This window comes from Camelina sativa, chromosome 15, assembly GCF_030686135.1.
Source record: "Camelina sativa cultivar CO46 ecotype springtype chromosome 15, ASM3068613v1".
Taxonomy (NCBI): Eukaryota; Viridiplantae; Streptophyta; class Magnoliopsida; order Brassicales; family Brassicaceae; genus Camelina; species Camelina sativa.
In genome coordinates, this window is record NC_141894.1 from 25258901 (window position 1) to 25284965 (window position 26065).

At 35.4% G+C, this 26065-nt stretch overlaps 2 protein-coding genes and 1 long non-coding RNA gene across 7 annotated transcripts; 2 read left to right on the forward strand and 1 right to left on the reverse strand.

Moving 5' to 3' along the window:
* Window positions 1-4036: 4036 nt before the first annotated feature.
* On the forward strand, window positions 4037-8687 carry LOC104747335 (adenylyl-sulfate kinase 1, chloroplastic). 5 transcript variants are annotated; one of them, XR_015582382.1, is made up of 9 exons: window positions 4059-4495; window positions 4710-4850; window positions 4942-5091; window positions 5175-5293; window positions 5383-5467; window positions 5554-5600; window positions 6250-6389; window positions 6474-6533; window positions 8361-8687. XR_015582382.1 is itself a non-coding variant. In XM_010468955.2 (7 exons), the coding sequence occupies exons 1-7, from the start codon at window positions 4306-4308 to the stop codon at window positions 5832-5834; spliced, it is 828 nt and encodes a 275-aa protein (XP_010467257.2). In that variant the 5' UTR covers window positions 4037-4305; the 3' UTR covers window positions 5835-6067. The 5 variants fall into 5 exon arrangements, 1 of the variants encoding a protein (XP_010467257.2); XR_015582383.1 differs by having other exon boundaries at window positions 4095-4495; window positions 6250-6372; XR_015582384.1 differs by lacking the exon at window positions 6474-6533 and having other exon boundaries at window positions 4095-4495.
* Window positions 8688-9404: 717 nt separating this feature from the next.
* On the reverse strand, window positions 9405-11263 carry LOC104747336 (transcription factor bHLH84-like). Its single transcript, XM_010468956.2, has 5 exons — window positions 10723-11263; window positions 10188-10469; window positions 9993-10058; window positions 9803-9868; window positions 9405-9695 (listed from the first exon to the last, which is right to left on the reverse strand). The coding sequence occupies exons 1-5, from the start codon at window positions 11200-11202 to the stop codon at window positions 9600-9602; spliced, it is 990 nt and encodes a 329-aa protein (XP_010467258.1). The 5' UTR covers window positions 11203-11263; the 3' UTR covers window positions 9405-9599.
* A 9666-nt stretch (window positions 11264-20929) lies between these two features.
* LOC147927087 (uncharacterized) lies at window positions 20930-21280 on the forward strand. Its single transcript, XR_015582991.1, has 2 exons — window positions 20930-21064; window positions 21157-21280. It is a non-coding gene; the product is annotated as an uncharacterized LOC147927087 (long non-coding RNA).
* Window positions 21281-26065: the final 4785 nt, after the last annotated feature.

The following is a 26065-nucleotide window of genomic DNA, read 5'->3' on the forward strand; positions in this document are numbered from 1 at the left end:
TTAATCATAATCTACTAACTTAATCTCACTTAACTAACTTAATCCTACTTAACTAACTTAATCTTACTTAACTATCTTAATCTTACTGAACTAACTTATTCTAAACTAATCAAGTAATTAAATCTAACCTCAATAAAATAAGTAAATAAACAAAAATTAAACTAGTCTATTCACGTGCTACTTCAACACGATCGGGAACTTACCTAGCTTTCCTCGGGGCTTCGCATCTCCCCGCGCTCTGCTCATAAATTCTAAGATTTTTCTGGTAAGTTTTGGGTCTGAGGAGAAAAGGGGGCGGAAGGGAGGTTTATACAGCCTCTTTAGGTTGGTTTAACCAGCAGGAGGTGGCACTGGTCGGCCCTTGGCGCGAAACGTGGCGGACACCCATCACGGCTCCGGTGGCAACACATGGTGAATGGATAAGGATGACTTCACCGGATAAGCTTCACGCCCTTGTGGATAAGGATGAAGGTTGATTGGATAGGCATCACCATGGGACGATCATGGCCGTGCATTCCCTTCAGCAAGCACCCTTGTATCTCGACCACCAGTCCATTAGTGTACCGGTACAGTCGTTTCTGACCACCGAGTATCCAACTAGTGGGTGGTACATAATGTTACCTGCTTGCGTGCCAGCTTAGGATACGTACCAGACCAATCATTCCCTCGTGCAAATTACCAATGGCAACCCGCATCGACTAGTGATACCACTATCTGCTTTACCGATAGCCATCCCGTGCTGGCCGGTGCCACCATTGTCCGGGCTACTAATAACAATCCGCGTTAACTGGTACTGCCATCGTCTGGATCACTGATAGTGACCCACATTAGCTTGTACGGCCACTGTCCGGATTGCCTAAAGCAACTTATGTCCACTGTTACTACCATTGCCAACCATCGCCTTAACCCGTACCAGCCTGACTTAGTCCAACTTCCTTGACCCCTCCTAGCTTTCCTAGACTAGCTAAGGTTTCCCTAGATAAGACTAGTTCTAAAATCTTACCTATGGGTTCCTCGACCAACTTAGGGACATTGCCGATAGCCTGACTTTCCATACCATTTTTTCCATTTGACGGAGAATAACTCTTGATATGGCAATTTCTTCTCGGTCCTTAGGTGTGCCTCATCACTCCCTTGTATTGGCCTTTTGAATGTCCAAGCCAAAATCGTCCTTCTTTGACGGAATATTGGGTTTTAGTTGGCCGGCCATAGCAAAGGTTAGTTTCATCCGTGTCTTAGTCGTGGTGAGGGGTATTACACCGGCTCTATGGGTGTGCGGAAGGTGCACCAACACAGGGTCCCATCACTTCTTGTCAAATTTTTAAGGCATATTAGGGTCCATTATTTTCAAATTTACAAAATACATCATATAATTGTTATTATTTTAAAAAATGGCATAGGGCACAAAATTTTGTTGAGCAGGAATTGACACAGCTAACTTGATTTGAATGTATAAATAATGATTTGTTAATTATCTATATATTTTTTTCTGATAGATTTAGATTTTTACATTTATTTGTTTTTAAATATTTTAATAAATTTGAAATTGACACGTGTCACCATCTAATCGATATACTTGACACGTGTCATGATCTTGTGAATGACTAACTTTCAAGATCCAGCTTTATATAATAAGATTAGAAAGTAAAAATACCAAAATGTCCAAAAAAATTTTAATTTTCATGAAATTGAATCAGCCAAAGATGTTTGAGATTATCCTAGAGAGGGGTTGACAAATGTACTCGTATATTGATATGATGCTGGCTTCACGGGGTAATTAGAGATTATATGATCTAATTCGCTCCCATGCCTTCCCAATCCCACCCCAACATCGGTAGGACCAGAGGGTTGACACTTTGACTTTTACTGGTGTGGTAAGAGTCTCCTAAAATTGAGTGTAGAACCATTTCTCTTTTTTTTTTTTTTTGTCAAACCAGTTGCTTTCATTCATTCAGGATAGGAACAGATACAAGTACAAGAAGCAAAAGTTTCAGAGTTTAAAGTAATACAAAGGAAGGCATTCCCCAATGCTACAAGGTTAGAAAGATAATTCATCGACTGTAAATCCAAGAGAGCTGTGAACCATGAGCATGAGAGCCCCTTGGTACATGTGAGATCCTGGTAGGTCGAAAGCCCATCCTCGAGAAACTCAGAGGACAGTTGTTTTGTCTCGGTCATAATACTAAGACGCTGAGACGTTGAGAAAAGAATCGATGCTTTGAAATCCATCGGGGCGAGAAGCACTACCGATCGTAACAAACCAGCAAAGATCCGGACGACTATGGTTTTGAAGTCGAGGCAAGGTTGTTTTACCATCCAGTGCCTAAGGATTTGATCACTTCGATAAGACGCATAACAAGTCAATTGAAACAGGATCCAGATGATGGGTTTGGTGATAGAAGGATGCTTGGAAACATCAGATGACCAGCTTAAATGATACTCGTCATTGAACATGAGTTCAAGGCCAAACATATCACTTATGCTAGAGCAGATCGAGGAACATAGGCTATATAACCGCAAAGATTTATACTCAAACCACAAGCTCCTAACAACAACTAAAGTGAGGTTCTGAACAAGATATATGAGTGGCCAAAACGGAACTGGTGTTACCTTTCGCCAATGGAGTCTTCGACCATTGATTACTGAGAGACAGAACAGAGCTTGGTTGAGGCGAGTCATAGACGATGAGGAAGTGAGCTTGAACCTGCTAATATTGCATAATTAGGATGGACTAAAGGACTTAGGGCTTTTGTGACTTAATGGGCCTAATCTGAAATCTAGGTCCACTGGGGAAAACCCAAGATTCAGAGGCAAAGGGTGTCTTGGCTGGTCGCTGCCAGAGGATTGCGAGAAGATCTGCATTGCGTGAACCTTCTCCGGCGAGTGAGAGATCGGCAGCGCCAAGGGGTAGTCGTGGTAAGTGTCGCCATTAATAGTTAGGTCCACTGGGGAAAATCCTAACTTTACAAACGTTTGCCAAGCTGAAGCAAAGGTGTGGCGGCTTCCCGAGAGTAATGGAGATGTCTGTGCTACACAGAGAAACTCCGGTGCGTGACATAACGGCGGGAACATCCGGTGGCCTTTGTTTGGATCGGCGATGGGAACTAGGTCCACTGGGGAAAATCCTAGTTCCACTTGAAAATTCCACAGTGAGGGGTGAGTAAGGTTGGAGCCCGAGATTTGCGAAAAGAACCTCTCCGGTGAATGGAGTAGCGGCAGGGACAACCGGCGGTCGTTGGTGGGATCTGAGTCAGAGTTTATTAGGGTTTTCAAAGAGATAAAAAGGGGAAAAATTTGGGGAAAAAGCTTAAAAAAGATTACACTAAAAAAGGTAGAGAAGAGATGAGTTAGAGCTTGGTCAAATAGATCCCGACGCCGGCGGAAAAAGGCCTCACCGGCGCCGGAAAACGTGGTGAAGAAAAGTCTCTCGATAATCGTGCCTGGGAGAAAGAGGATTTCTAATATTGTTTAGTAATTATTTTTAACCATTTCTCTAATAGTATGAGGCCATCTCTAATTCAATAAAATCGTAAAAAAAACCCACATTAACGAATTTGGATGCAACAAATCCACGTTAAGTACATTTAGTTTAACCAAAACGACCAAACATGACACCGGTTCAATAAATCCCTCAAGATAACGAAACGGTTGTGTTGTAGTTTTTGGTGATTTATGTAGTTTTTAAGTATTTCATCTTTCTTGTTTTCTTTGTAATTTCTGTCAAAAGATTGCGAAAATAGTATAAATCTTTACATTTATACTAAGGAAAAAAAAAAAAATGGTTTGACTCACACTGACGATGACTTTGACTTATCTGGTAAAATAAATAAAATACAACTCATCTTAAATACTATAGTCTATAGAAAAACCAGACACCAAAAACTCTACTATAGCTCTCCCATATTGGTGGGCTAATAAATTACATAAAAACGTTGAAATTAGTCTAATCAAATCAATAATACCACTTTCTCAGGTTTTAGGAATGTGGATGCAAATCAACGTTAAATACATCAAGGCACCATTTTGATAAATTCCCAAAAACAAGAAAACAATTAGATGATTATATATGAAAAAAACGTGGCCAACAACAATTTATGTGTTCACCTACCTACAAAAACACCAATCTCCCTTTTTATTAACGGTCACATTCTTCTCGTTCCTTAATTAAAAAAAAAAAAAAAAAACATTCAGACACAACACAAACGCAAATTTAGATTCTTTGTTCTTCTTCTTCTTCTTCTTCTTCTGTTTCAATCTAATTTTAATTGATTTTTTGACTTCATTCCCCTCACCACCACCGTGATTATGATTGCCGCCGGAGCTAAATCGCTACTAGGTCTTTCGATTGCTTCTCCAAAAGGGCTTTCTGATAGAAATTCATTGAGTAGTAATTCAAGATCCGTCGGTGTTGTTCGTTCTTGTGTTTCTATGGATGGATCTCAAACTCTGAGTCATAACACAAATGGGTCTTTTCCTGAGCTCAAATCTATTAATGGTGAGTTTCATATATCTTGTGATTCGATTCAATTACCCAGATAAAAAAAAAAAAAAATCGAGTTTTAGCTTTGATTTGCCATAAAAGATTCACCATTGTAAGCTATGATCCCCAGAAGAAGAAAAAAAAACGAAAAGATTCAATTTTTTGGTTTCTCCGTCATGTGTCCTCATCTGGGCAGAGATTAAATTAATGGTTTGATTTGTGTAATTAGGGAAAAAACAAGGTCCATTGTCTACGGTTGGAAACTCGACGAACATAAAGTGGCATGAGTGTCCTGTTGAGAAAGTTGATCGACAGAGATTGCTTGATCAGAAAGGATGTGTGATTTGGGTCACCGGTCTTAGTGGTTCAGGTTTGTGATCTTTTAGAAAACAGCTTCAAGTGTTGGGTTTATTATGTCTATGTGAAAAATATAATCTTTAATGTTTCCAAAAATTGTTTAGGGAAGAGTACTTTGGCTTGTGCTTTGAACCAAATGTTGTACCAAAAGGGGAAGCTTTGTTATATTCTTGATGGGGATAATGTTAGGCATGGCTTAAACCGTGATCTCAGCTTTAAAGCTGAGGATCGTGCTGAGAACATTCGTAGAGTCGGTGAGCTTAAACAACAAAATCTCGTTAAAACCAATGCTTTTTCCTGTTTTTAACATTTCTGTTGTTGATTGCTTTTGGTTTAGGAGAGGTTGCTAAGCTTTTTGCGGATGCTGGAATTATCTGCATTGCGAGTTTAATATCTCCTTACAGAACAGACAGGGATGCTTGTCGAAATTTACTCCCCGAGGGAGATTTTGTTGAGGTATAGACAAACAAGTGCGGGTTTTGTAGTCTCTTTCTCTTGTATTCAAGTTTTCCAATATTTTAGTAACATTGGTTTTGATCAAACAGGTGTTCATGGATGTATCGCTTGAAGTTTGTGAGGCGAGGGATCCTAAGGGTCTTTACAAGCTAGCTCGTGCAGGAAAGATCAAAGGTACCTCTTGAAGTGTAGTTGGTATTTGTGTAATTTGTTTCAATGAAATCCAAAATTGATACTTACTGTTTTGATATGTTCTTCAGGTTTTACCGGGATCGATGACCCTTACGAGCCACCATTGAACTGCGAGGTAAATGTCAATAATATTGTAGAGACAATGGGGTGCTGCAAGAACAAAAACATTGCAATGGTTCTTTATCTAGATCATGATCTTTTTTCGCACAATTCTCTTGTTTTACCTTATGTTTTTCCTTGTGTCCGTGTGAAGATTTCTCTAGGACGCGAAGGATCAGGAACTTCTCCCATCGAAATGGCTGAAGTTATCGTTGGATACTTAGAAAACAAGGGTTATCTTCAGGCATAACATACTTTAGATGCACAACACTTTTGTTGTTCCACGGTCATAGTTCTGTTTTAACAAGCCAAAGTATAAAATTAAGCAAATCCATGGCTGTTTTTATGGAACCACGAGTTCTGAAAATAAATATCATAGCTGTTGTTCTTTTTTGTTCTCTTTTGTATTTCAAATCTTCTTGTTATGACTCTATGTATATGATAAATATGAGTGAAAATCAAGGTTAAGCCTTTTGTTTTCTTGATGTTAATGGAAGCTTACATATGTTAAGGATGAATTGCATTCTAAAAAAAGGAATTTTAAGTTTTATTCCCAGGATTACCAGAATTTCTATAAGTATGTGGTATAATTGATTTTTGCTTATTAAAATAAACAAAGAAAAAAAATTAGTAATGTAGATATTTTCTGAATAATAAACTTGTAGGTGCAAGCCATAGCACTGGAGATGGTGCAAGCCATAGCACTGGAGATTGCAAGCAGCTGGTTTGGTCTCTGAAGGACGATCCAAGCTTGTAATGTTGCTCACTTTCGTTGATCTTCCTAATAGGTGATATATTTATCATGGTATGTCGTATGTGGAGTAATTTTTGTTAGTGGTGTTTTCCTCGTTTATTTATACATATGTCTAAATCAAATCTTATGTCTTAGAAATAAATGAAGGTGGCACACCCGAGTTATATGAAGTGCAAGAATCTTAAAAGAATTAGGGTAAGCAACCGAGTTAATTGTGATGAAAAATACTTAGTTTCATTGATCCTTTTTATTCCTTTTTCAACCAATCAAAATCTTTTATGTAATATTAGCATTTGATCCACACTACAGTTTATCTACACGCGGAAAATGAGGATGTTTTTTTCGGTTGTTTTGTTAATTTTGTTTTTTGGTTATATATTTTTCCTCTTTCTGTCTGGTCATGTTGTTTGTATGTTTTCCTTTACTCTTTTGTTGGTTTATTTTTTTATGTATGTTTATTCAGCTAGTATAATATGTAGTCAATTTTTTTATTTTTAATAAATTTAAATCATCATGATCTTTTTTTTTGTTTTCAAAAAATATAGAATTAGAAGTTAAATTTGTATAGTAATAGTTGTTGTCTCGCTTTAGTCATTAGTTGTGCTTAATTAAAATTATTTGTCATTTTTCGTTGGATTGTTATTTAGTTTTATTATATGTGGTTGTAGGTAATCTTTTAATTATTTTATTATTTAATTAGTAACATATGCGAGGAATTTTTTGTCAATGATTTTGTGTTTGTAGTAATTAGTTAGTGGTTTTTGATTGAAAATGTTTAAAAATCTCACTTACTTACAATTCTGTATTCATTGTTTTTTTATTCTTGTGTTTCTGCCATTGGACCTTATTTTCTGTAAGCCTTAAAATTGTGTTGGCCCATTGGATCTTTAGTGGTATGTCATTGAGGTTGAAATGGTTTTGTTCCCTTTGAAAATATGTTGTCTCGTGAATGGATAGCAGAGAAATCATTTTGCGATCTACAAGACAATAAGAGTTTTGAAACTATTTCTTTGATGTTTGTAATCCTTCTTCATTCATCGCTTTCATCGATGCACAATTTTATTTTATTTTTTTTGTGTGTATTTGGGTGTTTTCCTCTTCGCTTCGCATCCGTAGGGGGTAATTGTTTCTCCCCTGTTTTTTTTTTGTTCCAGTTAAGTGTTAATTGGTGTGCAAATCTGTTCTTTTTTTTTAAAAAAAATTTCTTCCTTTGATTTCCTAATTAATTTATCCATTGTTTTTGAGATCTTAGTTTTAAGTTTTGTTTCGGTTGGCCCAAGAGTGTGGTTTTTGAATGGATGTGAATTGTGTGTTGTAAATTTTAATTTTCGCTTCTATGATGCTTTTTTAAAAAACATTTTGGGTGTATATTTTGTGGTTGGTTTAGTAAGTCATTCAATATAGGTCTAATGTGAACAAAATGTGGAACTCGAATTTCAGCATTTTTTCCTTCAACTAACGGTGTGTGTATCTCTTACATTTTCTTCTTTTTGGTGATTGTTTTGTCAATTGCTGGCGACTAATGTTTATTAAATTATAGTTGTGTTTCCCCGATCCTCTGTAAGTGTTTGTCTTTTTTTCGTTTGAGTTGTTTTTTCTTTTGATTTTTAAGTAGCCCTGTTTTTCGAAGCCGACAATTTTTATGATCTAGGTGTCCCTGAAGCTAAAGACCTCTTTGCATATGTCTATCTCCTGGTGGTCGTAATACTTTTAGACCTGTTTTTGAGATTGTTTGTGGGAAGTTTTTTCAATATACATTGATCTTGTATGTTCTATTTTTGTTGTCATGGTAAGTGGTGGACTTTATTTTTTTTCCCCAATCGTTTGTATTCTTGCTATACTTTTAGTTATGTTCTCTCGTTCTCTTGTTTAAATTCTTTTGAAGGCGTAGGTAATGTTTATGAAAGAGGAAAACAAATACTTTTATTTTGAATTTTGGAAATTTTTGGAGGATGATAACATTAGTGAATCTTACTGTTTTTCCTTATAAGCTTAAAGATTAATTTCAAAGATATCTTTTAGGTGTTCCGGGATGAAAAAATAAAGAAGGGAAGGGACGCTTCAGGTCGCACACCGGCGGACGGCAGAGTGGAGCTTCCTGGAGAAGGGTTTTATTTCTACAGCATATGAAACATGTATTACTAATGGATTGGGCTTTTAAAGAAATATGAAACTGGGCTTTTAAAGAAATATAGATTGTTTAGTGGGTTGTGTCAAAAAATTGGGCTTATTAAACTAAGGGAGTGGCTGATGTGGCATCACCAGGAGTGAGTAAAGATAACTATATATATATATATACATTTAAAATATAAATCAATATTGGCTTGATTTTTTTTTTTTTTTTTGTCATATGATAGAAACCCAAATTATTTAATAGTTTGAAACAAAGCTATGAAAAAACAGAAAACAAAGCAATAGAAATGAAACAGGAAATTACACTCTTAAGTTTTATTCTTCAGCAAGCACTTGATCATGAAGCCAAGAAGGTCCTCCAAACACAAGATACAACTGAAACCTTCCATCTCGTGTGACACTCTTCCCTATTGGTTTAGATTTTATAATTACATAAAGTTATATATCAGTTTGTGTTTATTAGTGAGTATTAGAATTTAATTTTTTTACCATTAGAACAAAATTATATGTCGGTTTGTATTTACAAATGAATGGTTAAAATTTAGATTTTACAATTACGACGAAATTATGTCGGTTTGCAAAGTTTTTTCTCTGTTCCATAATTATTGAGCATAAGCGAACACTCATACATGGAATCCTCTAGCTCCTTCTTCGGACTCACAACCACATGTATTCAAAGGTAATGTGTAAAGTAACCATCCATATATATAACGTAATGTGTAATGGTTATGTAGTACTTACAAATACCGTCGTTAAGTTTGGAGTTCCCTAATAAATTATATTAAACTACACGAGTATTAACTTCGGCTTAATTAAGCATAAAATCCAAAAGATATGAAGCGCCTTCAAGTATTAAATTCGGATTACATCATTTACGTGTATGACAAAAACTAATCAATTAATCAAACTTATGAGATCAAATAAACGAATCCATTATAAAAAGATGTCGTACACCAATTAATATATGCTTAAGAATCAAAAAATGTTGGACATAACTCGACATGCAAAATTTAAAATAATATTGGAGTGTAAGACGTCAAATGTGACTATTTCTCGCTTATTAGATTATTATGTATAGAAACCAAAAAAAAAAAAAAAAGAATTAAAAATCCAAAGGTGTCTCTTGAATCATCTGGTTAGTGCATTGAGTTTTAGGTCAAGGCCAATGTCCATCCCGTTGTAAGCAATGGGCGCGTACATCCATAGATCATCAGAGCTCAATAACTGATATAACATTATTCATTATAAACAATACTTAATTCTCTACCTTTGATACAATAATTATTATGGTTTAATTATGACTTCAAATCATTGAAAACCACCTTACGTACCTTAATTTGGAGCTGTAGAAATTTTACGTATTGTACTGCTTCTTCCAACATTGTGCTAATATCGACCTATATTACATAATATTACACATTTAACTTTCTTAGTAAAGAAACAAAAATTGAGTATATATAGTTGATGTGCTCACGTAGCTAGTAATTTCGTTTGCATGAATTTAAAATATACAGTATATACCTTTGTTCCATTAGGGACAAGATTTTGCAAAATCCTTAGCCTCTCGTTTATCCTCTCTCTTCTTTTCTGCACCATCACAAAAACGGACTTTGTTTTAATTTTCCAGCCTTTCAGGATAAAGAGTTTTATTTTTACATGTTTATGCCTTTGGAAGAAATGGAAGCCTTAACTAGTAAATAAATTTATATAAATTACCCTTGCGTAAAGGCTTTGAGGATCTGTGGCAGCGCCGCGGCTGGCCCTAGTCTTGCCGTTGAGGTTGAGAGCCTTTGAGTCCTCGCCATCTTCTTTGGATATGAAAGTGTCTCCACCGTTTGATTCATCATCCGAACAACAAGTCTTTTGCGACTTAGACGGTTTGGTGTTTCTCTTCCCTGCAGCCTTCTCCGTATCTTCTTCTTCGCCGCTATTGTCATTATCGCCACTCATCTCTACGCCTTTCTGGCTCCTCCGCGTCTTATTGGCTCTCTTGTTCTTCTGATTTGGTTACAAGAAACAAAGAAAATATTTAGAAATATGGCCATACGGCTACAAATTTTGAAAATTAGTATGTAGGATCACCCGGATATATAGCTCTTAACATTTTTCCTATAGAAAATGGAGATAATTCTAAATTAATATTTAATGGACATATACTCCATTAATTCACTCACTGCTAATTGTGTTTTACGTTGAAAATCCATAATTGAGGAAGAAAGAAAATCTATATATATACAAGTATACAACTTACATCACTTGATGTGGCACGCATCCTCTTCTTTGAACTCTCGCATGGTCTTAACAATTTTTCATCAATGGTCGTTGTCAAGGAGTTCTCAGGCTGGAGTACACTATGGTCGTGGCTTTCTTCAGCATTCTCCAAAGGCAAGAGGCCCTTACGGGAGTATTCGGCCACGTCACATTCACACGTCTCTTCACCAACTAGGTACAAGTCCGTGTTGATCGTCGAGTCCTCCATCCTATTATCGTCTTCTTCTTGTTGTGGCACAACCGTGCAGTAACCACTGTAGCTGCTGCTTTCCTGGGAGAAGCAAAAGCCGCCAGTCCACTGAGAACCCTGGCCGTGGTGGTAGGCTGCGAGTGTGGTGGTTGTCTCTGAAGATGAACCGCCACAAGGTTGCTCATAGGAGGCAAGGAGCTGATTCATGAAGTCAGCTTCTTCTGTATACATTCCGCCTAGGCCGGTGCTCCATTCTCCCATGGCTTCCATTTTTAAGAAGTAAATCACTAAGCGACTTTAGTTTATCTTAATTATAATCCGATAAGTAATATGTGAGTATTGAAGGAATGATTAAGAGGAGTTTGATATGGGTATTATATATAGGATCATGAGAAGTAATGGATATATTTAATATGTCAACCAATTAAACATTATAATCATCTTTTTTTTTTCTCTTTTTTGGACAAACAACATTATAATCATCTTTGGAATAAAGTAATTTATATATAATTTTGTAACCAGGTCTTGATACCCATAGATATGAACAGCTAATTATTGAGCTTAAAGAAAGCTTTGTCTTTCTCTATATCTGTTACTGTTAGGCATGAGTCAAAATATATATATGTAGCCATTGGTAATTCAATATATCATGATATGTATATTAAATCAAAGGAAAAAAATTATAACTATACAAATTCCTCCAAAACTATATGAATCTGGTTTCATTTGTATCTTTAATTCTATCATAATATATACTTCCTTCATTTCAAATTACATGTCATTTTAGTTCTTAAAGTTTTGATTCAGACTAGCCTTGGTTTTAAATTTTCAATGCAGATTTTAGCAAAATTTCTTGCTTTAATCCTACCATCTAAATGTATTAGTCAATGGAAAAAATGATGCAGTATATCAGTCAGGGATAAAAATGAAAGTTTAGTAATATTTCCAAGATGTAGGAACAATTCTTGAACGGCATATAATTGGAATACTATCATGAAGATAATGAAATGTAAGGACAAATAAATAACTAGGAGAAGATATTATTGTGATGTATCCATCTCAAAATCATGGACTAATACAGATTTATAATTTATAACTGGTTTATAGAATAACTTTGCATTTGAGGTTTTATTTGAGCAAGTCTACAATTAAAAACAAATCTCTTACAAGTTTTTTAAATGCAGCTAACTAATTTAGTGATCATGGAGGAAACGGGTAGAAGATAAAAAGTTGTGTATAAACAACATAAATCCTAATAAAAAATTGACCGATAAACTCAAATAACAAGAATGATTAATCTTATATCAAAAAAATTTACACCTTTGGTGGTACTAAAATTTGTAGGGTTTTAAAGTAACTGAATATTATATCTCGATCAAGTTGTAAAGTACTGAGTATATTTTTTTTGAGTGTAAGAAAATAGAAACAGCTAGCTAGGAGAAAGTATCATTATGAATTATGATGCACCAGTCCCAAAACCATGGAGTTATACAGATGTTTAATTTATAATTGGTGTATAAAATACCCTTTGCATTTGAGGATTTGTTTTAGAAAGTCTACGATAAGAAAATAAATCTCTTACTAGTTACACTCATTATAATTGGCTCATATTAAAAAGCTGTTATGAAAAAGCGGTTGGCCAATAAGTTGACAAAAATACACTCAAATGACAAGTATTTGACAAGGAAAAAAAAAAATCTTATATTGTTAGGTTTACACATTTTATGGTATTAGTATTTGTTTGATTTCAAATAGATTATCATAACTCTATCAATTGTGAAGTAAGTATATTGTTTTAACAAAGGTAACAAAGAGAATGATGTGGACCATGTGGTTACAATTATTTATGCAAGAGTTGGATAATGACCACAGACAATTATATCAATTAAGCGTATCAGCTTAGAAAGATGGAAAGTGATGCTTGAAAAGATCTTGAGAAGTCATAATCTAATAGACAAGTTGACAAAGGTCTTCTTGTGATCAATCTCTAAGTGGGAGTTTGTTAAGTCGTGGAGTCGATATCTCAGATTTGTTGTGTAACTTAACGTTTGGACAATACGCTGATCGAGCAACGCATGGTGAAAAAGGATGGTTAGTTCGAGCAAGCATTTTTTAATTCGTCTAATGTTTTGAGGGGAACGAAAGTGAGAGATGTGAAGGGGAGAAATGAGAATGAGAGACTCGGTTGTTGAACATGACAGTTTTTGTTGATATTAGTAATTAGTTTATGCACTAATCTAAACGAAAAATGTAATTAATTAAACTAATGACTCATTATATACATATAAGCTGACAAAAAAAAACCAATAATCAAATTTGATTAGGTTCAAGTCAATGAACGGACGGCTGATCGTGCGCGTGGAAATGCTATAACCCATTCTTATAAAAAACACACCAATTTCTTTCTAAGTAATTAAAAATGATCTGTGGGAAACAAAACTTATTAAAAATGGAGGATGACAATGATTACTATATCGCAAAAACTATGAGACAGATTCGAACGGTAAACAATACGGAGTAGTGAGTAGTAAACAAAACGTTACATCTTAATTAGAAAAGATTTTGGTCTTTTTGATGGGAAAAGATTAGTATCATGCTCAGGCAACTAACCATTTTTTTTTTCTTTCTTCATAAAACAACTAAAATTTAAATATTTAAAAGATACAAATTTTTATCTTTAACAAGTAGCTAGAAGTTTTAGTAACTACAGATTAAATGTAAATATTCTTTGAAATTACAAATACATACTAGCAAATGCGCGTTTTAGTAATGAAATATGGATTCATACTAACAATTATCTTAATTTTGTTTTTTTTTTTTAATTGAAATTTGTCTCTCTCGTTACTTTAACAATTTTCTAGTGAACATTTTACATTATATATTTATGGAATAAAAAAAATATCTGAAATATGTTGTCAATTTACTAAACAATTTTTTTAATCCTAAATATTTGCTTCTAATTTTTTGTTTTGAATGTCTCAGAAATTCTGTGGAAATATGTTATTATAATACCTATTTTTGTTTAACACTCCATTCGTTTATTTTAAGTGTCATTTAAAATTGTGACAAACATATTTTGTGTTGATTTTCATGGGCGCATGACTAATCGGTACTATGGTAGTTCGAGATTCATGAGCATCGACACATCATTACTTCATCAATCTATAAAATTTTGAATTGTCAATAAGAAGTCAAGACTATGAATTAAGGGGTTTAATTTGACAATGTAGAGTTTGGCCTGGAAAAAAAATCTGACGTTAAACAACATTTACCAAGGAAGGCTTAACTGATATTGTCTGCTTATGATATGTTGGATGCATTGTTAAATGTTTCATTTCATTTTTAAAAACGTTGCTTGGGAATATCCGACACACGTGGCACCTTAATCCCCAACCAAATTGTCATTATGAAAGGAAGTATTTTTTAATAAATAATTTAAAAAAGAGAAAAAACTATAGTTAAATATAAAATTAAAAGAATGGGAGGATTAAAATATAAACACAAAATAGCGTCGATGCTAACTCAAACGACAATAATGGTCGTATGACTATCATAAAGCATAAGGGGCCATCAGATTGACAGCTAATGTAGCCTTATACATATTGTAACTATATTTTGTCGTGCGTGCAAGGATTGTCTCGTGTACAATAATTTTCCCAAAAAAATGTTACAAACGCAAGTAAAAGAAAATATCATATTTCGCAATCCCAATTCTCCTCTTAAGATGAACAAACAAGTTTCTCCAAAGATGCCAAAATTTAATCTATTAATACGTTTAAGGCAAATTCTAAGAAACTGATTAACTTTACTTGTGTTTGTAACTGATAAACTTTACTTAATCTAATCCATTTCAAAATGCTGCAGCATTGGTGAGAAATGGACCGTTGGAGTTTGAATGTTCTTTGGTTCATTTTTGAAAAGTTGAAGCTTAAGGAGATTTGCCTATTCATGTGACTGCTGGTGCAGCTAGACTCGTTTGGGGAAGCATTTGATTGATTAAATAAGTCTCCTGGTCGCCACACATAACTCCCCAGTGAACTAAACAAGTAAACTTTTAGTTTTGGTAACATATGGCCTGCGAATAAGGCTAATGAACCAACTTTCTGATGAATAATTCCTAGGCTGGCTCCAATTGCTTGACCTGATCTTGATATAGGCTCATTCTCTCTAATTGACTCCGTACCCATCGGTTTGAAGTATGTACAAACTGGTCTAGTTAACTCCTTGTATGTACAAACTGGTCTAGTTATCAGGAACCAACCCCATATATCCGCGGAGAAGAAACAAAACAAATAAGGAAAAAGAAAAAAAGAAAAAAAAAAAGACAAGTGAGAGGATACAAACTCTCCTTATGTATATAAACTCTACAAGTGAGAGGATACAGTCAATAAGGTCTCATAAGGAAATGTACCGATCGGTTTGAACTATGTACAAACTGGTACAGTGTTATCTCCTAGTTGATGTCGACTTGATGTCCACATCAGGAACCACCCCCATCCGATCCGTGGAGAAGAAGCAAAACAAATAAGGAGAAAGAAGAAAGAAATTAAAGAGAATCTTAAGTAGGTTGATGCAGCTTCTTTTGCAAATCTTAAGTAGACTATAAATTTAGGAAATTATATGATCATGAAACTAAATCCTGGTGTACTATATGATCACGACGGTCCATGACCATGATGCTAGCATGTTCAAAGAACGACACGCTACTCAGTCGGAATTAGAATTTGTTAGAAATACCTGACACCTTTTGGGATACCTCTTTTCAAAATACTCCATTTTGAACATTTTCATGTTTACCATTTTTTACACAATTGCAATATGTCAAATTAATTTTTAGAATTTTTTTTTTTAGGTTTGGGTTCTCTATTTTACACTTAGAATATAGTTTTGAGGGGTTATGATTTAGTATTTGGTGTTTAGGGCTTAGAATTTAGTTGTTTTATACATAGAAAAGTGTTTTTGAAAATGAACAACATGAAAGGGTAGTTTTAAAAAGTGAGATAGGAAAAATGATATTTTAAAAAATCATATAAATAGATTAGGTGAAATGTAATAATTAATGACAAATTTATATGGTAAGTTAGATATCAAATCTTATATATTTCTTTTAGTTGGATATATATATATATATATATATATATCTTATTATATAAAGTATGGTTTCAAAAGTTACTAATTCATAAGATCACAACATGTGTCAAAATCTTATTATGTTGTAGATTATTAAAATAATAAGAAAATTTTAATATTATGTTGTAAAAGTTATTAATTCATAAGATCACGACATGTGTCAAAATATTATTATGTTGTAAATTATACAATGTTGTAATTTTAAAGGAAAAGGAATCATCCAAACAAAAAATTCATAATTCAAAAACATAAAGTGAAAATATACCAGTTTAATACAAATTTGGCAATTAATTGCTAGATTAACATTCCATCCTATCCAATAACTACAATGACACAATTTTTAGGTAAAAAGACTAAAAACCCAGAAAATTTGTTTTTAACCTAGTAATTATTTTTCTGTAAAAAAATCTGTCATGTTACGACAGACTTTTAATCAAGAAAATAAATATGAAATAACTGTGGAAAATAAATATGCCGGACATTTTACAAATCTGTCATATATTGTGAAAATTTGTGATGTCTTTATAAATACGTCTGTCATGAAAAATAAATCTGTCATCAATTATAAATTTGTCATAACTGTAGTTAAAAAAATCTGTCGTCCAAAATAAGTCTGTCATAAAACATTTGTCATACAAAAATAAATCGGTTGTGCAAAACCAAATCTGTCATACACAAATAAATTTGTCACAACTAATCCAGCAGAATTTTGAAAAGATTTAGATTTTTTTAGAAAAAATTATGGGAGGGTAAATTTGACTTTATTTTTTTTTCTAACAAAGCAAAAAGGGTATTTTAGGCAAAAAATAACTCATCTAACCCTCACATTTTATGAGTTACTTTAGTGATTAACCTCTTAATTTGGGTCAATCTAGTTTTTCTTCATACAAATAATTTTACAATAAAGATACACATAGTTATCCTAAAGAAAATCCTAAAAATTCTACAATAATTAAAATTATACAAAAACAATCCTAAGTTATATTGAATTCTTTGGCCTAATTTTAAGAAAAAAAAAATAAAGATATGTATTCTCTCATATCTTTGTCATATATATAGAGAGGAAGAGGTCATTCCAATCTGTCAAATTCAATTAGAATTTTCAAATATGAGCACTACAGATGGAAACAAATATTAGGAAAATAACGAAAAGTCAAGATCATACAAACTATTTGGGATAGAAAAAGTCTCACACAATGCATGGGTAAAATTAACATAATAAAATATGTTTAGTTATTTTAAAGTACATTTAATAATAGTTAATATTAATATTGTAACTAAGATATGTTAACTTTTTTTTGTCAACAATTTAAATAGATTAGTTCAAAAGAGAAATATATTCCTACTTTCTCTTATTACAGTTTGGAATAGGTAAGATTAATATGTTAACCCCAAAAAATAGAAGATTAATATATGCATCTTTTTCTAATACCAAGGTTTTTAAACCCGATCCGGAAAGCAACCCGAAAAACCTTCTGAGTCATCGGGTCAATGGATCAACCGGGTCTGACCGTGGGTCAATAAATTACTAAAATTATATATGTTATATATATAGAGGCTTTATGAATATGAAATCATATCATGTTTTAAGATACCATCTTCAAAATTATTATAAAAGTGTAAAACATTGTTAAACCAAATCCAATCAATAGTAGTAGGACTTGTGGTTGATCTAAAATATTTATAAGTAATGTTAATTTCTACGACAGAAAATGAGGCACACTTACTTTTAACTAGATTCAGACCCGCACGTACGTGCGGGATTGATTTCAAAAGTTAAGGTTTTTTATCAGATCTACAATATATATTATGTATGTGTGAGATTATGTTTGTAAACATATTTTTAACAAATATTATTAACATTTATAATCTAAACTCATACCAATACAATTAATATTCTATTTGTTTTAGTTAGGTATGTTTTGTTATTAGTAGGAACAACTACAATAAAAAAATAAAAAAATAATATGTTTATTTATGGACAGAAAAACTTGTCACATCCCATACATGTCATGTTTTTTCTATCTCATAATTGTGGTTTTGGATCAGAATTGATTTCACCATAACATTTGGATCGACACGACGGTGGATCCGAATCAAATGTGAACTGAATTGATCGGTTATAAAGATTAACCAAACTGGATTACCTAAATTTTCTAACTCGGAAAACCCACATTGATAGGCCTACCTCGTAACGATTTTGCTATTTTTTATCCGTAGATAACAGGTTCTCCAAAAACCACATGAGCAATATCTGCATTTGTCTTGCTGAATTTGCAAAACCCGTGGGTAACAGGGGTTACAAAAAAAAAAATTAATCTATAAAATATATTTTTTTCTCAACCAAACATTAAAATAGAAGTCCAAGTTAGTTACCCAAACTGGATAGAAGTTGTTTACAAACGTTATTTTCGATACTAATGATCTTTAAAATATGTCCTATAAGAGATCATGTAAGAGATTATTTTCTGTTTCGATAGTCTCAAACTCTGTAATTTTTAGAAGTACCCAAATTTTTTGAAATAATTTTCCTAAAATAGATATTTATCCATTCCAAAGTTGCACTTATGCAAATTAGATTTTGAAAATTAAATATAACTATATATTTTTATATATATATAATTCTAGCATGGTATCCAAAATTTTATATATTAATGTGGAAAAAGAAGTGAAACCCATTTAAGTTTCACTTTTTTCACAAAAAGTTCTTATACTCTCGTTTGGGAGAAACCCAAACATAATTTATATATCATATTGTAGTTTGACTTATTTCTTAATATTGAAAATAGCATATTTTCATGAAATCCTTTAATATATAAAATTTATATATCATAATTATTTATTTATTTATATCAAAATAGCATAATTTATATATCATATGATATCCTTTATTCATTAAAATTTATTCATGAAATTTATCCTCATCCATTATCACAGTTACATGAAATTTATCCTCATCCATTATCACAGTTACGATAATTATGACTGTTTAAATCTAATTAGGGGGATTATATGAAATCGCATATAAGGTTCACGAAGATTAGGGGCATTCTTTCTTTTTAGTTGGTATGATAAGTTCTATTTATGCGGTATAATTAAATTTGATTTCCTTATATTATTTGAAATAATAATTATCTTTCCAAAATTTGATTTAAGATTATTGGCTCCTATCAGTTTGATAGACAATTCTAGCCATATGTTTTGTTTTGTTTGACCGCTCCAATTTAAATAGCATACAAATTAAATGAAAGAAACAAAAATGTGAATTTACAATTCTAATTATTTTATAAAATATATTAGTAACATTTTGATTTTTTATACCACATATATATATAAACATATATACCTACGTTATATAAGTGAATAGATAAACAAATCTAATATATAATTACATGATGCTTTCCTCTATATATAAAATCTAAACACAATCAATTAGTGAAATTGATTAGAATCAATTAGTGAAATTGATTAAAATTAATTAGTGAAATTGATTAGAATCAATAACTTCTTCATGTTTTCTCTTTCACACAATATGTAGTAACAACATTTGTTCTTTTTAGAACCTGCAAACATATATATACATGTAAATATTATTAAACCATGTGAGGCTAAAAAATATTAAAATCATTTTATATATTGGTACCTCCACCAATGTATATTGGTACCTCCACCAATGTATATTGGTACCTTCATGTATCTATAATAATATATATAAATGAAAATATTAATTTAAAATATTATATCTTAAATAAAAGATATTACAATTTTCACAGTTACAATAGTCTTAAGATATAATTTCATAAAGGTAAACAAACCATTTAATTGTTAAATGGTTAGTATTAACCATGACGTAATTGGGAACTCTTTATAATAGAAGGAAAATATTAGAATTCTTAAAACATTAAAAAAATATAAGAGTAATTCAAAATGGAACCAAAAGGGCTCACATATATTTTCTTGAATTACGCCTGAATTTTCAACCCTGTAAAAATACATTTAAATATAAATTAGTTTCATAATTAAGAAAAGACTTTTACAGATAAAAATGAAGTAAATTTCATAAGAACTTGGTTCACTGAACCTAAGAAAAGGAACCAAAAAGAACCGTAATTAATCAAAAAAGAATTGTAAGATTAAATGGATTATGACAACTTATTGTTTCACAACATCCATCTTCTTATAATTAAAAGAGGAGTACGTTTTTAAAAATGTCCGAAATCCTCACTGTATTTACAGCAATTGCCACTGAATACATATAAAAGGACAATGAATCGATTAATTGAGCAGGGTAAATGTGTCCAAAAATTTAAAATAAAAAACCCCGACCCATTAAACGTAGGATCCACGTCTTTTTCCAGCAAACCCGGTTCCATCTCTTTTGGGCCTCACACGAAAAAGGCCATATTAGCATTCCTATTTAATTATAAGAAGATTGTCCATCAGCCCATACTTGACACTATCGACAATCAATCTCAAGAATATTCCAAAGGATAAACTATGGAAACTATAAACACAATATTTACTGTATCAACCCGCCCTCAAATCTCTCTGCATTATCTCCATTTGCCTGACTATCAATCAACATTGATTTCAAATTCAATCACAATCATAATTTAATCCTAAACAGAACCAATAATCTCGTAATCATCAACCACTCAATCAATAACGGATCCTATACGATACCCTAAACTACTAGACCACTATAAATAATCCAACATTAAACACATTCATCACTCATCAAGCAAAAAAACATTTCTCAAGCATACAAGTCATTAGAATAAGAAACCAATGGTTGCATCTTACGCTTACCTCCGAGAGACGTGAAGCCAAAATCACTCAGTGATGTCCAGAAGCAGCCAAGTCATCTTTCAAAGAAAGAAGCTGTTCTAATGAACAAACCTCGGTACCCATAAGGGCTATCATTCACCTCACCCAAAATCACCAAGCTCGACCCGACTATTCCAAAGCACAAGCAAACAAATTAATTTTGACATCTCCAATGGTTCGTTTTCTTATACTTCTACTATGATAAGTGTTATATGAAGCCCTTCTATATGTCGTATTAAACATGCCCTTTTAAAAAAAAAATGCCAGGTGACTCCATTTACAAAGTGAGTGTTGAAAAGGAGAAATCATATATTATTATCAAGCAAACTTCAATCATTATGTGAGCGATTTCATCGACAGATATAGAACTATATATATATGAGTTTGTTTCTAAACTTTGTCGAGATTGATTGCTAATATCTTAGCTTCTTCCTTTTTTTGTTGGATCATAAAGTGGCACCTACGAAGCAAAACAATTGTATATATATATATATGAAATTGTCAAATCTAAATTCACTAAACAACCCAAACCTTGCCTGTATTTTCTTCTATTAACAATCCTGTAAGAATTTTTTTTGGCCATCTGCACTACCCAGAACAGAAATCTAAGCACACAATTCAAAAACCGCACATAGAGTACATATCTTACCGTGGAATCTCATTGAAGACTCGAAGAGGATGATACTAGGACTCCATACCGCAAACAAATTGACTAACTACTCATAATCAATTCCATCACACAACATCATGCATCAAGCAAAAAGGAAAATAATTCACCCAATTAAATTCCTAACCGCTCTAACCATCCATTTAACCATCCTAGAACCGTAAAGGCTCTGATACCAAAATGAAACAACCCGACCCTTTTTTTTCTTTTTATTTATTAAATACAATATATAATTAAGTATCCCATACTACTTAATTAAACAAACCAACCCACACACAGTATCCAACCAATAATAAACCAACATCCAATTACATGCACAGCGGAAACATATCAATAATACAAAACCAATACAATAACATTTCTATCCATTCTATCCAGCAACCTAACATATCTCTATCCAAGGTTCCATCCTAAACAATATAACAAAGACCAACAACACACAAACGAGACCCTAGTTCATCCTCCTCCTCATCGCCATGATTCCACGTCACATACCTGCACACCACAAACAACAATTGAGATGCGTAAGTATTATCATAAATACTTAGTGAGGCCGTCCTCCCATCTACTGGGTTATACACACAAGCATATGAGACCCTCAAGTTAAAGCAAAACAAACAACACACAACAATACATCAAACCAGGAAATCAAGTCTCGACTGAGACCAGTGTCGACCGATGCCTCACGGTGTCGATCGATGCTACAAACAATGGTGTCGACCGATGCTAAACAGTGTCGACCGATGCCACTCCAAATGGTGTCGACCGATTCTTCCTAGTGTCGATCGATGCCTCCTCTGCAGACACGATCTACGCGAAACCGAACATCGAACTCTCCTTCCCAATCATCTCGAATCCGTCTCAAACTCACCCAATTACCTCAGAAATCACTGGGAATCACAAAAGCAACGAACCCAAGCAACAAAACAACACAAACAGCAAAGAAAACACACAAACAAGAGAGATCTCATGCTTAGATCAACCATGGTCAAGCACTCACCTCAAGAACAGGAATATTGGATTGAGAAACGTGGAAAACAACACCTCCAGAAGCTCCCCCTTCGTTTCCAGCAACAGCTAACCCTCCTACAGCCTCAGATCTCTCCAAAAACCCCAAGAACAAACCCAGAAAGTCACAGAAACGTTCTCTCTCTTTTCTCTCTTTCTCTTTCTCTCAAAAGCGGCGACTACCAACAAAATAACACGACCTAGGGTCGTTTTCCCCTTTTACACACGATTTAGGGATTTTAATTGAACCAAACCGAACCAATCGACAATTAAATCAAACCCGACCAAACCGGAAAAACATGGTGTCGATCGATGCCACCAAGGGTGTCGATCGACACCCACACCAAATTTACAAAAATTGGTTTGCGGATGTTACAATTCTCCCCCACCAATAAGGATTCGTCCTCGAATCCCGCAAAACCGTCCAACTGTCAAAGACCTCCGTGCCACCGTCGACACGGCCCGCACGTCCCCGACCAGACTAAATACCGTCAGCCAAGGTTTCCCGTGCACTGTCGCAACAGCCCGCACACCTCCGACTGAACCACGAGGTCTCCCTCTAGTCAATATACTCACATCAAAGACACTATTTGCTCACAACTCAGTGCTTCCCCCGTCCGTGGTCGCAACCAACGAATCATGCCGGCTCGCTATCAGGCCAACCGCCTTAAGCTACGGCATCCAGGAAGTCACTCACACACACACTCCCCCCGCTCTCTGGTCGCAACCTTCGAGTCATACCGGCTCACTGCCAGGCTACAGCCTACAGCTACGGTATCCAGGGAGTCTCACACGCCCACTCCCCCCGCTCTCGGGTCGCAACCCTCGAGACATACCAGCTCACTGCCGAGCCACGGCTCACAGCTACGGTATCCAGGGAGTCTCAAAATCCCGCTCTAAGGTCGTCACCCTAAAGCGCGCTCACGGATCGTCATCCGAAGCAAACATACCACTCCCACTCTCTGGCCACAAAGTCCATTGAGCTATCGGTATCACATGAGTTGGGCTCACACTATCCTGAGCAAATAAGTCCGATGTCAACGAGTATCTCCCGACTAGATCTACCTCAACACTTTCCATTTCTGGAAACTTCTATTTTTAGAAACTTTCCATTTATAGCAATCTTCTATTTATGGAAACTTTCCATTTATAGCAATCTTCTATTTATGGAAACTTTCCATTTGTAGACTCCCGTGCTATTTCCTTTCCAGTGATTTTTCACAAATCCCAAAACCAAAGAACTCCAACTTTTATTAGAACCTCAAATGCAATAATCGTTTACAACTCCAAATGAAAATACATAATGAAAGAAAGAATACATAAGCTAAAACTAAGCGCCGGAATGGACACCCGGTCCTCTCTTCGGCTGCGCTGCAACCTCCATCATCTGCCTCCTCTTAGGACAGAAAGGCCTGATATGCCCTTCCTCCCCGCAATGATAACACACTCGATGGTACTCCTGCGAATCACCTCCCCTGGCCCCGCTTGCCGACACGTGATCCATGCTCCCGCTCCCATAACCTCTCTGGCCACCTTGGTTCGCCACTGTCGTCTCTTCCCGCTTCCTTTTACGCCTTTGCTCCAACTGCCTATCCTTGTTTGGAATGCTCTGCTCCAATGTCTCCTCTGAACGAACCGCTGGACTGACCACCACTAACTGTGACCTCAAGTCATCCTCTATCCCAGCTGCAACCTCAACAAGCTCCGCCCTCGTGGCATAGCTCCTCACTCTGCAGCGTGTCCTCAAATCATCTCGCAAAGCCAGCAAGAACCTCCGCACCTGAGCTGACTCTGGCTCCCAAGCCCGGCCTGCATACCCCACAAGCCGACTGAACTCTGCATCCAGTTCCCGCACTGTACGGTCCCCCTGAGTCAAACCCAAGAACCGTGCCTCCATACGATCAAGAGCCTCCTGAGGAAAATACTTGGAGTTAAACTCCCCCACAAAATCTCCCCAAGACATACCCCGCTGCACCCTCCGTGCTGTCACCGACCTCCACCACACACGAGCATCTCCTGACAAGTAAAACACTGCCAGATCCACCCTGTACCGGTCGGGACACCTAAGCGAAAGGAAAATATCCTCCATCCGCTCTCTCCACTCATCCGCTACACTCGGATCGGTACTTCCTGAGTAATACCCGGCTCCCACATGCCGCAGCTGCTCCATCATCCGCACATACTGTGCATCCACTACCTCGGCCCCCGGTTGCACACCTGCCTGCAAACCCGCCACAGGCTGCACCACTGGACCCTGCCCACCACCCACTGGCGGCACTACTGGACCCTGCCCACCAACCACTGGCGGCACTACTGGATCCTGCCCACCAACCACTGGCGGCACAACTGCTGGAAGTCGCTGCAAAACCTGAGCTAGGAAGTCCATCAAGACATCCTCCCTGCCTGGAGCACCTCCCGCTGCAACCCCCACACCCGGGGCAACACCGTGACCGACACCGGGCCCATCCGCCCTGCCGTCACCCAAACCAGCCTGGTCTCTAGACACACTAGGATGAACCTGTGACTCCGCCACCTCCTCACTGGCCATGCTCTGGGCTACACTCACACTGGCCTCAGGAACCTGACCTCGTCCCCGACCACGACCACGACCACGCCCACGACCACGACCGCGACCCACAGCACCCTCTCTAGCCATCTGCACTACCCAGAACAGAAGTCTAAGCACACAATTCAAAAACCGCACATAGAGTACACATCTTACCGTGGAATCTCATTGAAGGCTCGAAGAGGATGATACTAGGACTCCATACCGCAAACAAATTGACTAACTACTCATAATCAATTCCATCACACAACATCATGCATCAAGCAAAAAGGAAAATAATTCACCCAATTAAATTCCTAACCGCTCTAACCATCCATTTAACCATCCTAGAACCGTAAAGGCTCTGATACCAAAATGAAACAACCCGACCCTTTTTTTCTTTTTATATATTAAATACAATATATAATTAAGTATCCCATACTACTTAATTAAACAAACCAACCCACACACAGTATCCAACCAATAATAAACCAACATCCAATTACATGCACAGCGGAAACATATCAATAATACAAAACCAATACAATAACATTTCTATCCATTCTATCCAGCAACCTAACATATCTCTATCCAAGGTTCCATCCTAAACAATATAACAAAGACCAACAACACACAAACGAGACCCTAGTTCATCCTCCTCCTCATCGCCATGATTCCACGTCACATACCTGCACACCACAAACAACAATTGAGATGCGTAAGTATTATCATAAATACTTAGTGAGGCCGTCCTCCCATCTACTGGGTTATACACACAAGCATATGAGACCCTCAAGTTAAAGCAAAACAAACAACACACAACAATACATCAAACCAGGAAATCAAGTCTCGACTGAGACCAGTGTCGACCGATGCCTCACGGTGTCGATCGATGCTACAAACAATTTTGTCGACCGATGCTAAACAGTGTCGACCGATGCCACTCTAAATGGTGT